Source organism: Sphaeramia orbicularis, chromosome 1 (assembly GCF_902148855.1).
Source record: "Sphaeramia orbicularis chromosome 1, fSphaOr1.1, whole genome shotgun sequence".
NCBI lineage: Eukaryota > Metazoa > Chordata > Actinopteri > Kurtiformes > Apogonidae > Sphaeramia > Sphaeramia orbicularis.
Genome location: NC_043957.1, coordinates 23,163,241 through 23,178,296, shown reverse-complemented (window position 1 = coordinate 23,178,296; position 15,056 = coordinate 23,163,241). Strand labels below are relative to the sequence as shown.

The window sequence follows — 15,056 nt, the reverse complement described above, 5'->3', positions numbered from 1 at the left end:
CCTCTCCGCCTAATGCAGTGCTTGCCTCATAAGTGATGCTTCAAGCCTCACACATATGCACAGACACAAACAAGGACTCTGTCGGCTATCCATTTTCTTTTAAACACCCACAGAGCAGAGGAGAGTGGAAAAGAAATAACCTTCATAATCCCATTCCAGTTGTCCCCGGTCGACACTCTGAAGAGCGTGAGGAAAGCCATGCCGAAGTTGTCAAAGGTGGCATGGCGACTAAGACCCTCACACGGGTTCTCATCTGAGCACTCTGGGAAGAGGATGAGAAGAGGAAAAGAGTATTAGAGACAGTAAGCGTGGGCGAGGAAGGCGAGGACATCTGAGAGAAAAAAGAGAATTGTGTGTAGATTAGAGCGCTGATTCTAAATTGACATAATTAAAGTATGCAACACAACAAAATTTATGCATGTTACGTAATGCACAGATCTTTCACCAGTGTCATCTGAGGCACACAGAAGCGTACCAATTTATATGCATGCACACACTCACGTGCTCCCTCACGCACATGCATGCACATCCACGCACACACACACTAACCCAGTTTTCCAAAGAGCTCAACTCCCAGAGCTGCATAGATGAAGAACAGCAACATGAAGAGCAGACCTAGATTCCCCACCTAGACAGACATATTACACGCACACACAGATATATACAGTGTATGATACACAGAAAAAAGACATACAGAATACATAGAGAGACGCAAACAAGCCAACAGATAGAAAGAGGCCATAGACAGAGACTGCTCAGCTTTATTGCAATGATGCCATTACTTAAAAACTAACAGTATTAATGAAAGGGAGCTATTTTCTTGCCAAAAGTTAACAAACAAACTAAGCGTGTTTTACAAATGCCCTGAGATTCACAGTGTGGTTTGCAAATACAAAAAAAATGATTAACAAGCTATTTAAGGTTGTGCATAAGGGGAAAAAACTGTAAAAGAAAAAAAAAAGTAATGTATGTCTCAGCAGTTAAAAAAAAAAAGAAAAAAAAAAAAAAAGAAATTCAGCAAAATGATGTATGCCCGCAGGAATCAAAAGCTGTAATAGTCTGGATAATCTCATGATCTTGAAAAATGAGCAATCGTAATTTAGTATATGCACTACTTTTCAGAAAAATCGAACAAATATCATTAAAAAATAAATAACTCTCTCCTACTAACTCTGGAACTTCTTGCCGCCAGAGCTCAGAAATATCACTTCACTCCCTCTTTTCAAATCCAAACTCAAAACCCATCTGTTTAGGACCACTTTCTTTTGTGAACACAATTGCATTGTCAAATTTTTTAACCTGCCTTTTTTATTTTTTACCCCTGTTTTATTGCTTGTTTTATACGCTCCTGTTTTACTGTTTTACTGTACGGTGTCCTTGAGTGCTGAGAAAGGCGCCTATAAATAAAATGTATTATTATTATTATTATTATTATTACTAACTTTCCTGCTCCGCAAACATGTACTAATTGTCCTGTCAGTGTCATTATGATACTTTACAGAAAGTGTTATATGTAGGCGTTCACACTTAACTGCTGGGGTGTAGTCGGTGTTAACTTACTTACAGAATTTGTGTAACATGTTATTTTCCTGCTTAACCCATGAAGATCCAAACATCCACTGGTGACCAAAACCATCTACTGATCTAAAATGTTTAATAACTTCTGGACCACCCATTATGACATTGAAATAATTCAGATAAAATGCAGTTTGTCATCTTTTCATGGTTATCAGTGGTCATATGACCCATTTGGACGTTCAGAGGCTCCGAAGTTACCATGGAAACACTGTCATCTTCTACAACACTGATTCACCAGTAAAACCCATGGAAACCCAATGACAATGGATGGAGACACTTGGTTTATGCTCAGTTAATTAGATATTTTGCCTAATTAGTCCATTTTTCTTCAGTTTTCTCTGCCTCTGATATAATAACCCTCAACTTTAATCTGAGCTTCTATGAACATCTACATGATCAGTGAATTAAATATAGGAAAATACAGGATTTACACTGAAAAAACACAAATTACAGTGAATAAAATTTGAATAAATGTTGATAAATCACTTAGGAAAATGTAAAAATGGCAGGAAAAAATGTTGGAACTGCCACAAAAGTAGCACTGGGTCTTTATGGGTTAAGAAGAAATAATAATCAAGAATTACCATAAATTCATTAGCTGCAGGTCTGGCTTCTGAACTCTGAGTCAGATTTACATAGATGCCTTAAAGCAGAGGTGTCAAACATGCGGCCCGGGGGCCAAATCCGGCCGGTCAAAGGGTCCAGTCTGGCATGTGGGATGAATTTGTGAAATGCTGCTATGAATGTTTTGCGTTTGTTTGTTCGTACTTAATTGTTTGGACGTTCAATAAGGCAGGGTAACTATGAACTGAATTGCCCTTTGGGGATTAATAAAGTAGTCTGAATCTGAGTGCAAAAATTACACTGAAGATATTAACCATTTTAGTTCAGGTTCCACAGACAGATACAATTTAATCTCAAGTGGGTCGGATCAGTAAAATACTATCATAATAACCTATAAATACTCACAACTCCAAATTTTTCTCTTTGTAAATGTCAACATTTTCAAGTTATTTTACCATATCTACACTAAAACAAACCATCATTTCACAAAAACTTGTCCTGTTGTTCATATTATTTACATTGTTTTAAAAGATAGTTTGTGGATGTAAACATTTTTATTGCATAATTGTACTTTTTTCACTGTAAAACATAAGGGGAAAGTTTGGAGTTGACATTATTTATATATTATTATGTTATTATTTCACTGGTCCGGCCCACTTCAGACCAAATTAGGCTTAATGTGGCCCCAGAACTAAAATGAGTTTGACACTCCTGGCTTAGAGTTATATCAGGGCAGAAAATGTTTTCTTTGTTAATTAAGATAGGATAGATTATGTAATTAAAGGAAATTCTACCGCTGTATGTATAGGAAAAATGTGGAACAGAGTTGAATAATGTTGTCATAATGTTAGTCCAACATGATGGAAAAATGCAAAGATTCTATTCACATGACACATACAAAAAGCCTCAAGAAACCAGAAAAAACTAGAGCAAAACTTGCAGGTTGGTTGTAATTTACTTAAATTTTATAAGAGGTGAGACAGGATTCTACCTCATGAAACAGCTAAAATGTCCAAAATCCTTATAATATTTCATAATAAACTCAAAATGAGCTGAATTATTTGACACAGGTATGTTTAACTAACAGCGCCACCTACTGTGGTGGAGGATGAATTACTCCTGACATTTTTGCTGTAGTTGTTTCTGAGGCACAATGTCCATTTGTTCGATGGGTAAATTTCATATTTGGAAATTAAACTGCAATAGTCTGTTAATCATGTTTTGTGTTTACAACTAAAATGTCAGAGAATCATGTGTCATTTGTAAAACAAGTTTAGTTTGTTAGATTTCGCAAGAAGATTAGCTCCGAACATAAAACCTGGATTTACAGTGAATCTAGAAAAATAGGTGCACTTTCACAGCCTGGATCCAGTCCTCATGAATTACAAACCTGCAGGCCATTTATTCAAATTACAAATCGATTCAAAGGGACTTGGCCTGCTCTCCCTTGTGGTTGGACGTATGGTGATGCCTGATTAGATGATGTACAAGCCTACTGATGAAGCACAGGACAAAAAAAGCACTTAGCCACCACTGCAAAGACCTGGGTTCAGTCTGTGTCGGGGGGTCTGTCACTTCAAAGACAAATGGTATTATTCATGGTTGGGAGGCAGAGAGGGAGCATGTGCAGAGATTCAAAGAGTCAGGGGCTGCGTATAAACGGAGAATATGGGAGGGATTTCTCAACTCTTCATGTGCCAATTTCTACTTTAAAGGAGAATTTAATTTGCAGAATGTATAAAAGCTGTTGATACTCACAATGGAGATAATTTAGATGATGTTCAGGTGCTGGATCTCACCTCACTGCCTCCTCTTTTGTCGTACTTCTATAGACTCTAACCTGCCCTGAATAGCTCGCACCTCCACCACCATCCCTCCTCCTCCTCCTCCTCTTCTCTTCTATCATCTCTCATAGCATCCCCTGGGGGACTCCTGACTCGAGGAGTTACCGTAGATCCTTCCTGAAGCTTTCCCTGTACCACAGCAGTATTCACACGCTCTTACACCAATCACTATTCATATTTTTACACATTTGCATCTCAGTTTATGGTCCACACACTCAAGTTCAAATGGCACAACGTCAAAGAAAATACTGCATCCTCACTGAGACAGGTGCTGTTATAAAAAATGCACTGTCGTTTGCCAAAAATGGTACCTGGTTCACCTTTCGCTTCAGGGCACAAAGCTACAAACTTTCAGTCAAACATGGACAATCATGCATACTTTATAAAACATCCAGTTGGAAGCAGTTCCTAGTATCGGGATAATTCTACTCCTCTCCTCACAGTCACTGAAACAAAGAAGAATTAATGCTGGTGTGATAGCTGAGTTTTACTCTCTATCCTCCAAGGGGAATAAACTGCTTTGTGGCATCTTTGTCTCTGTTAAGCTATCGGACTGGACTCGACCGTTTTATCTTCCTACTGATGCTCCATAGCAAAGAGCTCGCACTAATGCAACCATGAAGTTTGGATTTAACCACAGAATCAGTTCTTCAGAAAGGAACCGCAATGATTAATTCTAAGAGCTGTAATTAGCAGGATTAATTAAATTAAAGGGCAACTAGAATTACCACTTGTCTATTGTATGCCTCCACAAACCAGTCAGGTTGCTATTTTCATCCATGTCTCCATCCAGACTCACATAATACAAGTAGGATATTAAGGTATTAAGATTTTAAATTTGTAATTAAGTTTGCACATTATAAACACTGTGTGATTCCAGTGACTCATTTTCAGTCAGAAACCTGCCGTCTTTTCTTAGAGATGCTTTTTTTCTCTGATGTTGAATGATGTCAGACCTGCAATGAAGTGGCATCCTGTTCAGGCTTTTCTATGTCAGCTGGGATCAGGGATCAAGTGGCCACAGAAAATGGATAAATGAATCATGTATTTTACCAACAACTTAAAATAAACCAAGAAGTGAAGGCTGATGAATAAGATGATTGTCAATGAGAATGAATAACTGATAAAAACTGAACAATGGCATGTTGATGCATAACAAATACTAGTTACTTAAAGTAAAGAGTAACCACTTTAAAAGGCTACCAACACAAAACCATTAGACATTTGTGAGGCTGCACTTGCCAGGCATCATTTAATCTAATATTAGTCATGTTCAAAATTCAGCAAACTGTGGTTTACAGGAGTGATATTTTGTTTTTTTATAAACGGAATTTTGCATTTCAAAACATTTCTCTGTGGTCTACATAAACTGTAAATGCTATGCTTGGGTCTGAATTCTTCATTAATTCAACTCCACAGGTCCATCTTCAACCCTATTTCTGACTAATGACACCAGAAAGGTCGTTTTGAGTGCTGGTCCTTTAAATGCAAATGAGCCACTTCACACCTCCCCCCTCCAGGTTGTTGACCTTGTTTTTTTCCTTGCTCTGTCCCATTCAGCCACTTGTGTTCGTTAATACAACCAACAACTGAACATTTTAGGTAATCGGCTCAGAGTTTGGACATATTCTCAGTTTTTACTACAACCGCTGCTACTGACAAATAATTATGGTGTACTTGGAGAAATGTTCGTCAAAAGTCATGATCTTATATGTGCAAATGTCATGACGTAACTAGTTAGAGATGTAACAAATTAAGCAGGAATTAAAACAGGTTGTAGAAATCCACTCGATTTTTGCCGGACTGAATATAAAGATAGCTTTGCAGCACCTGGAGGGTTCAAAGTCAACTTTATGAACTATTAGGGTCCAAATACACAAATAAATGTACCAAAGACTAATAAAAGTGGGTTTAGCAAAATATGACCCCTTTAAAAATGACTACATCGAGATTCAGAATTAAGCAGAGCTCTAGTAAAGTTCACTGATGTAAACAGAAATTAGACAGAGATGCTTGGTCACACAAATTAATATAGGTTAACAGACATGATAAATTGGCTTACTTATGCATCCTAGTATGTATGGGGGAGCAGCTGTATTTTGTTAAGTAATACAGCTGTTCTGTATTTGTTAACAAAATGTTTACACTGCTGTAATGTTAGATAATTAGTCCCATGAAGGGTCTAGGTTCTCTTACTTTGAGAAATGCTTGTTGGCTGAATTAAAGTGGCAATCTGAGCCAACAATGGAAGATTAAAAAATGTAAAAAAAAAAAAAAAAAAAAAAAAAAAAAAAAAAAAATGAGAGAGAGAGACTGTATGACAGTAGCTAACAGTTTCTTATCTGAACTGATTTTTTGAGAGAAACTCAGGAGGATCTCAAAAGTGTCTGTCCCTTAACATTCTTCAAAGGAAGTTAATTTATTTGCTCAGTCCGTCTGCAGCCATTTTTAAAGATAAACCTCCTCAAGTGTAAGTTATAAGTTAACACTGGATGGTATATTAAAGTTTTGGCGCAATAGCATGAACTTCAGCCTAGGTTCAGAATAATTAACTGAGGTTTAAAGACAGGCTTAGAATGAAACTTTCTTTGTTTTAACAATGTTAGATAATATTCATTTAAATCTGATTAGAAGAATCAAATGAGCTGTTTTCGTGTTGCTTCTAGTTATAGACAACAGAGTGGAAAGATTTTAGTATGATGCCATTTCTACTAAATTTACTCACCTATCTCTCTATAAGGAAGTGAATTTATTTCCAAAAGTGTCAAAATAGTTCATAGATATTGAAAAGAGCTGTTTGAGGAATCAGTGATTGATGCTGGTTAAGTCACATGGACATGAGCAGTGCCAAGTCTCATAAATCACTAAATATAACAAGCCATCTGCAATTCATCAGATCTGGACACCAGGCTTGACTCTAAATAAACATTTCATACTTTAAAGAATCAGAGGATACAGAAACAGTGCTGGCTCTTACCTGAGGCAGAGCTTGCATCACTGTGTCCAACAGAGCTCTCATTCCTGTCGCCATCTTCAACAGCTTCAGTACTGAAACAGTGTCAGGTGTCAGCTCTCATCAGCCACATATCATGATGCTGTGTGTCTGTGTGTCTTTGTCTGAGCGCTGAGTGTGTACCTCGGGTTATCCTCAGGACCCTCATGATGCGTATGATGGTAGGGTTGATGGGAAGGGAAGCGTTCAGGTCTATTTCCTCCAGTGCGATGCCCATGATGGACAACAGGACGATGGCGAGGTCCAGCTGGTTCCATCTTGACCCAAACACACACAGGTTCATTGTCTTAAAAGTATAATTTTAGACTTTTTTTTTTTTTTTTTTTTTTTTACAAAAGTGCTGCATTTCACTAACAATGACAATTTGGTTCACAAATAAAAACAACCTGATTAAATGTTCAGTGTGTAATATTTAGTGGCAAATTTGCAGATTTCACCACACTGACCTAAACCTGACCCTGCCCTGCAATGGCTGCTAAAAACGCACTAATCCCTCATTAGATCCAGTGTTTGTTGTGTCCATTCTGGGCTTTTTAGTTAAGGGGATTTTAAATCTCTTTCACACTCAAATATTGTAAGAGATAGTAATGCATATTAATTCTGTATGTCACTTATCATAGAACAGATAATGAGCAAAAAACAAGTTTGTCCTGAACTTAAACAGAAACATGGCTGCACAACAGAGCAAATTCTATAACTGCAGACTTACACAAATTATAGAAATAAAGGATTCTTATTTTCAGGCAATTATACATTGATGAGAACATAATGAGGAATATTTTATTTCTTTTTTGTTATGACAACTCTATTAATCCCTGTAAATCTCGCACACTGGCTCTTTAATAAACAAACACTACCCAAGTTCCATGCATAATGCATAACATACCTATCAAACAATTACACAACACAGCACAAAAAATAAATCTTACATTTTCACAACCTTTTAACTGTGTTTGTGCTGATGATTTTCTCCAAAATCTATAGCATAATTCAGCCCCTGCACAGCAGTAAGTAGTATGTATGAAACAATTTAAACCAGTGTTTTTCAACCTTGGGGTCGCCTGGAATTCAAATGGGGTCGTATGAAATTTCTAGTAATTGAAAAAACTAAAAAAAACTAATAAAAAATATATGGTGAGTTGAGAGAGACTATCCCAATACATAAATGACATGACAAACTGAAGTTGAAACTGAAGCACTGTGGTACTGTTTATCTTTCAAATGTTCATTGTGGTCAGTTTCAGATGCTGCAGCTCTTTCATAATTCATAGTTTGAGTTCTTGTTTGTTCAGTATTAATTGTCAGCCTTGTAAATCCAAGCTGGACTGACTGTACATATCCTGACCAAGGAAAATAAAATTCTCACTTTGTGCAGTAATCTACACCTGGCTTTTCTGCCTCCGTCCATAATAATACACATTATATAGACCAAATGCTGTCTGAAATTAACATTTATTTGCAACACAGTATAGAAAACTATTATATAATCAGAAACAAATTAATTTTAGCAAAAAAAAAAAAAAGTCTCAGTTTTGAATGTCTGGGGTTGCCAGAAATTTGTGATGTTAAAATGGGGTCATGAACGAAAAAAGGTTGGGAACCACTGATTTAAATACACTGGGGTAATGCCAAGTTTGGTCAAAATCAGCTCTGTCAAATAACTGATTCCTGTTTAAGTTTATTTCCAGACATTATAAGAATAAAACGATGGTATCCACATTTTTAAAGCCGTTCAGCATGTGATGAACTGAACTGACCTGAATACCTCTTACCTCACACTGAGTCCTATGCTGACCTGTAAAAATGTGAAAAATGAAATGCTCTCTCGTTTTGCTCTGTGTTCTTCTTGGTTCAGGGGATAATAACTCTGATCCACACAATATGATTTTGTAGCGGCTGAGATTAGCACTTTTTAGTTTTTATAAGTGTGAAATTGACATTAATAAGCCAAACAAATATTAAGGACATCGGTGAGGAAATCATCAACACAGAGGGCAATTTGTAAAACATGTTTTGTTTTGTTATGTTTTGGAGGGAAATTAGCTCCATATTAAAGTAATTACACTGACAGTACGAGTACCTCTCTTTGAAAAAGCGACGAAGGCCAAAAGCGATGAGTTTGAGAATAGCCTCGAAGACAAAAACCACTGTGAAGACGTAATTGCAGTACTTCAGGATCTCCTCGAGATACTGCAGGACACATAGGCACACACTTAAGCAAAAAAGAAAACAAAGGAAAAAAAAAAAAAAACAGCCCAGGTACCTCCACATACCACTTCATTACTATGATTCTAGGACAGGTGGTAGCAGGTGTTGCCATGGTTACCTGAGGCTGGTTGTAGTGCTCCATGCTCATTGTGAGGAGGTTTGTGAAGATGATGATGGTGATGAAGAGATCCAGGTAGTGGCTGGTGCACACGGTATGGATTGATCGTCGTAACGGGGAGTAGTCCGCGTAATATGGTTTCTCCTGGGCCCCTGCGTTGAACACACACACACACAAACACACACAAACACACACACACATACACACACTCATTAAAATCCCTCTGAAAGAAAAATACGATATGGGCTATGAAGTCACTGATAAAGTACGTGCCAAGTGGCAACTGCTGTGTGTGATCGTGCATATGTGTGTGTGTACAGACTAAAAGTGCCACCTCAGGATTCCAGTCCTATCCATCACGCATACACACACACCCCATGGCACCTCAAGGTGTCTTTGGGCAGAAACCCTCGCTGTCTGCTGCCAGACAGTTAACTGACTAAGAGAAAAGCACTACTAGAGATTACACTGCAGAGAGAGCGAAGGACAGAGACAGAAATTAGGCAGCGCATGAAAGAAAAAAAAGAAGCGTGTTGCATTATGTGTCCATTCAAGTGTAACATGAACAGAAATGAGCACATACTCAGGCATTATGAAGGAAAAAAAAGACTTATGATGTTAAATCCAAACTATAGAGCCAAAAGCATGTGGGGCTATTTCCTATGGTTTGGCCTTCGTCTGCAATTACTGTCAAGGACACACACACACACACATACACAGACTGAAGTCCAAAAATTGTCAAAGGGCGTAAAGGAAGCCAGTATGCAGTAACATAGTGTGATATTTTAGAAAACGTGATCTCCAATGTAGTTTGGGCACATGTTCTTGTCTGATTAAATAAAAATTTAAAAAAATGAAGTCTGGTTTTTGGTCTCTATAGCTAATTTCCTGAGAGACATCAGGGTGCATTTTTATACAAGTCAAGGATTAAAGTTATGCAGAAATAAGGGCGTGGCTGCTTTGACTGCCAGGAGGGAGTCGTCCAGGTCTGTCTGTGGGCTTTGACTGACAGCTCACAGCCTGCTGAGTCAGACTGTTTACTGATAAAACTTCTCCTGAAACACAACGCTATTGAAGTCGGAGTTGCGGTTAAATTGCCAGGACCACTGAAGGATTTATTTTATGTAAATTTTTTATGAAGTCTACTTCTACCTAATAACAACACCCTGTCAATAAGCATAATTTAGTTGGTACTGCTACATCACTTAAAATTAGTTAATGTACAGTTGTGTTAATGCTACAGTAAGTTGTCATTATTGCTACTGTATGTATTTAATAAATGTGTAACATTGATCAACCTGCTGAAATTACTTGGTGGTGTTAAACATACCAGCATGGTCTATTTTAGTTTAGTTTCACCCCTCCATCTTTTCTAGGTCCCTTCTCTTGTCCAAAGTTGCTACATCCACTTCTTTTACACAGTGTATGGATTAAAACTGACATTTCCCTCCTACACACAAATATGGGACATACGTGCACAGTCTTAAAAGACACACAAAAAACTGAATTAAATAGGTTGTAAAAGTTAAAGTCAATATTTATTGTGACCCCTGACCCCATAACAAGATGCAAAATAAACAATTAGAGCCATCTGACATGAAATCTGGTATAAAAAAAATCTGAAAATTAATGCAGTAAATCTCATAGTCTGAGCAAAAGGGTTAAAAGCATGTGAAGTACAAAAGGAGGTCACACTAGATACTTGGTTTATGGATGTTTTTTTTTTTGTTTGTTTGTTTTTTTTAAGTTTCTTAAACATCTTTTCTTGAAGGGTTTATATTTTGCTAAACCCACTTTTATAAGTTTTTGGTACATTTATTTGTGTATTTGGACCCTAATAGTTGAAAAAGTTTGAATTTGAATCCTCTAGGTGCTGCAAAGTTATCTTTATATTCATTTTGGCAAAAAAATCAAGTGGATTTCTACAACCTGTTTTAATTCCTTCTTAATTTGTTGTGTCTATAACTAGTTACATCACAATATTTGCAGATATAAGGTCAAGACTTCCAATGAACATTTCTCAGAGTATGGAGAAATGGGACAAAGCAGCACGGTCAACAACCTGGAGGGGGTGGGGCATGAAGTGGCTCATTTGCATTTAAAGGGCCAGTGCTCAAAAAGACCTTTCTTATGTCATTAGCATTTACAATTTATGTAAACCACAAGGAAATGTTTTAAAATGCATAATTCCATTAAAAAAAAGCAAAATATGACCCCTTTAAACGTTTCCTTCTCCTGCCATACAAACTTCACATATATCCAGTTTGGATTTTAATACAGAGACTGACAAATGCATATGTGTAATCATTACATCTTCACTAAACCAACAAACGTAATGTTTGCCAAGGATGTCTGCACAATACTGTACATATGTTTTGCATTTATTTTTGAAATATCTGTTCTTCTACTTGATTAAATAATGCATGTACTTTTACCAACTGACTGGTCCAGAACAAGTCAGTACATAAATAAATAATGGAACTATCCAAGATACTTGACTAACTTTCATTTTCAACAGTCTTTGTACTCGTGTAACTGCATTATTTTACAGGGACTGTTGCATTAATCATGGGTTGTTAGCATTAATGCTGCTAGGCATCTTTATGTTTGTGAGTCATTAGTGCAGTGTTTTTCAACCTTGGGGTTGGGGCCCCACGTGGGGCCACCTGGAATTAAATTGGGGTCACCTGAAATTTCTAGTTATTGAAAAAAAATAAATAAATAAAAAAAAAATCCAATGAAAAGCATGTGGTGAGTTGAGAGAGACAATCACAATACATACAAGACATGACAAACTGTGAAGCTGAAACTGAAGCACTGTGGCACTGTTTATCTTTCAAATGTTCATTGTGGTCGGTTTCAGATGCTGCAGCTCTTTCATAATTCATAGTTTGAGTTATTGTTTGTTCAGTATTAATTGTCAGCCTTGGAAATCCAAGCTGGACTGACTGTACATATCCTGACCAAGGGAAAAAAAATTCTCACTTTGTGCAGTAATCTACAGGGTGGGGAAGCAAAATTTACAATATTTTGAGGCAGGGATTGAAAGACAGTGTATGACCAATTAGTTTATTGAAAGTCATGAGAATTTAAATCTTCAAATCATATTTTACTGCATTTCTAACGGTCTTGTTGTCTACCTCAAGTTCAGTTGCCATTTTTCTCATGGATTTGGTTGGATCCTTTAGGTTTTTGGATTTGAGAGCTTTAATAAACGCTTTTGTACGTTTTTTGTTGCTTCCTCCACTTCCAGACTTTCTTGTAATAGTTTTGCTCATAGTCATTCTCTTCTTTACATTATAAACAGTCTTTATGGACACTCCAACTATTTTTGAAATCTCCTTTGGTACGACGAGTGCATTCAGCAAATCACACACTCTTTGACGTTTGCTTTCCTGATTACTTATATGGGCAAAAGTTTCTGAAAAGGTATGGATAATAGTGTTAGGTATGATTATGACATCAATATATGTTTGGTTTCAAAACAACTGACGTAGTGCCTGCTGAGAAAAAACAACTAAATGTTCGTTGTAAATTTTGCTTCCCCACCCTGTACACCTGGCTTTTCCGCCTCCGTCCATAATAATATACATTATATAGACTAAATGTCGTCTAAAATTAACGTTTATTTGCAACATAGTAGAGCAAACTACTACATGATCAAAAACAAATCAATTTTAGCAAAACAAATTGTCGTTTTGAATGTCTGGGGTCGTCAGAAATTTATGATGTTAAAATGGGATCACGAACCAAAAAAGGTTGGAAACCACTGCATTAGTGTCTGTCAGCATTAAAAGTGTTCACTTAGTCCACTTTAACCTGCAGGAGTTTGTGTAAAATCCACTTTTACACAGTGTAAGGATTAAACCTCACATTTCCCTCCTACACAGCCAATACCATACTTTGTTGAAGAAGAACTTAGCTGGCCTTCACAGAGTTCTGACCTCAGTCCCACGGAACACCTTTGGGATTAACTGGATCGCAGCCTGGCCTTATCACTCCACATCAGTGCCCAACCTCCCTAATGCTCTCAGGGCAGAGAGAGAGTGAATCTCTGCAGCCACGCTCCAAAACCTTGTGCAAAAGCATTTCCAGAGGAGCGGTCACAGTTTATTGTTGCTCATGGATTTCAAATTAGATGCTAAAAAAACAAAAAAAATAGGTATACTATTTGAGAGCCTGCACATTTGAAAATGTAATATATATCTTGCATAGCGTTTTCCCTTCATTCCTCCGGTTCTCTTACGTCTTCTCCTCTTTTCCAAACGCCTCTGTCGTTTCTCCTCCCGCAGCCGTGCTTCCTCCTCCTCCTGCTGCTGCCGGCACTTGTGAAAGTTTTCCACCACCACACCCACAAACATGTTGAGCACGAAGAAGCTGACAATGAGCAGGAAAGAGATGAAGAACAGCAGCATCCAAGGGTTGTTGTTTCTGATTGGCTGCAGGGAGACACAGAGAGAGAAAATGGAAGGAGAAAGGGAGGAGGTAGAATAGGGACAAAATGAAAAAAGAGGAGGTGAAGAAGAAGAAAAGGAGAGAGCACAAACAAGAAGACAATGTAAGTCCTGAGTCAGCACAGACACTGCCAGCACTGTCAGCTCAGATCTATTTATCCATCTGCCTTTTTTCTTTCCTTACACCTTCTTTCTACGTTGAAATTTTTCCTTTTGTGCTTGAAACAAAAGTTCAAATGGTGCCTGAGACCGACATTAAACACAGCTAAAACACCGTGAAATACAATATACACAGTGCTGACTGATTTATGTATTTCCCTAGTATTTATAGTTCTACCCACATTCTCCTTTTCCTGTATGTCTGTGTGTGTGTGTGTGTGTGTGTGTGTGTGTGTGTGTGTGTGTTTTACCTGCTGGTCCACTCCGACAGCATCAAGGCCGTCATACATGATGCTGACCCAGCCGTCTTTACATGACAGCACGAACAGGGACATCAGCGCCTGGAAGAGATACATTTATAAATTAGCTTTCTGCTATCATTCACTTTTTAAGACCAGGTGTCAGGACAAGATATATATATATGTGTGTGCTTGTGTGTGTGGGAGTGAGGTATGTTATATGTGGATGGATCTTTCACATGTCCACAGTCTGTCATTTCTGAGAATGAGTCGTAGACACAGTGTCATTTTATATCGTCCTACTCCTGTTTCTAAACCTCCACACATGATAACTTCAAAGTGTGTTTAATAAAATGGATCTGCATTATGTCAGCAATATGCCAGAGCTGAATAGCCTCATGTACATCTCTGCTGATTGGGCAGATCATTTCATGTGTCTGTTTTCTTTCTACATATGACAGTACACAGTAATACATGGATGGATGAAGAGAACTGGATACGGAGCTGCCACTCAGTGATGCAGTTCCCCCCTGTGATTACTCTGTGTAGTAAAGGAAAAAAAAAAATCCACTGAAGCCCATTAAGCATTTTCCCTATGCAGCATAATGAAAAAAGATATACCGTATTTTCCGAACTATAAGACGCTACTTTTTTCTCATGCTTTGAACCCTGAGGCTTATACAACGATGCGGCTCAAGTATAGATTTTGACCAGCTAACAGCCTCCAGGGGGCGCTCTAGTAGGAAGCGCAAAAACGAGACAGGTGGAAGAGGTGATGCGAAGAGGAGAAGTTTTAAGCTTAACTTTTAACAATCATTTTGCATGTCATGCACAAACCCTCATCATGGAAAACACACGAAGAAATGCATATGATGCAGC

The 15,056-nt window shown here is 37.7% G+C and overlaps 1 protein-coding gene across 1 annotated transcript in view; it reads right to left on the bottom strand.

Annotated features, from left to right (window-relative positions):
• LOC115415790 (voltage-dependent T-type calcium channel subunit alpha-1H-like) overlaps positions 1–15,056 on the bottom strand; it is a 114,788-nt gene that overhangs the window by 12,430 nt on the left and 87,302 nt on the right. The window contains 8 exon segments of the mRNA XM_030129463.1: positions 141–262; positions 550–628; positions 6,964–7,034; positions 7,123–7,256; positions 9,080–9,189; positions 9,326–9,477; positions 13,572–13,764; positions 14,190–14,279. Of these exon segments, the coding sequence (XP_029985323.1) occupies positions 141–262; positions 550–628; positions 6,964–7,034; positions 7,123–7,256; positions 9,080–9,189; positions 9,326–9,477; positions 13,572–13,764; positions 14,190–14,279 (951 nt within the window).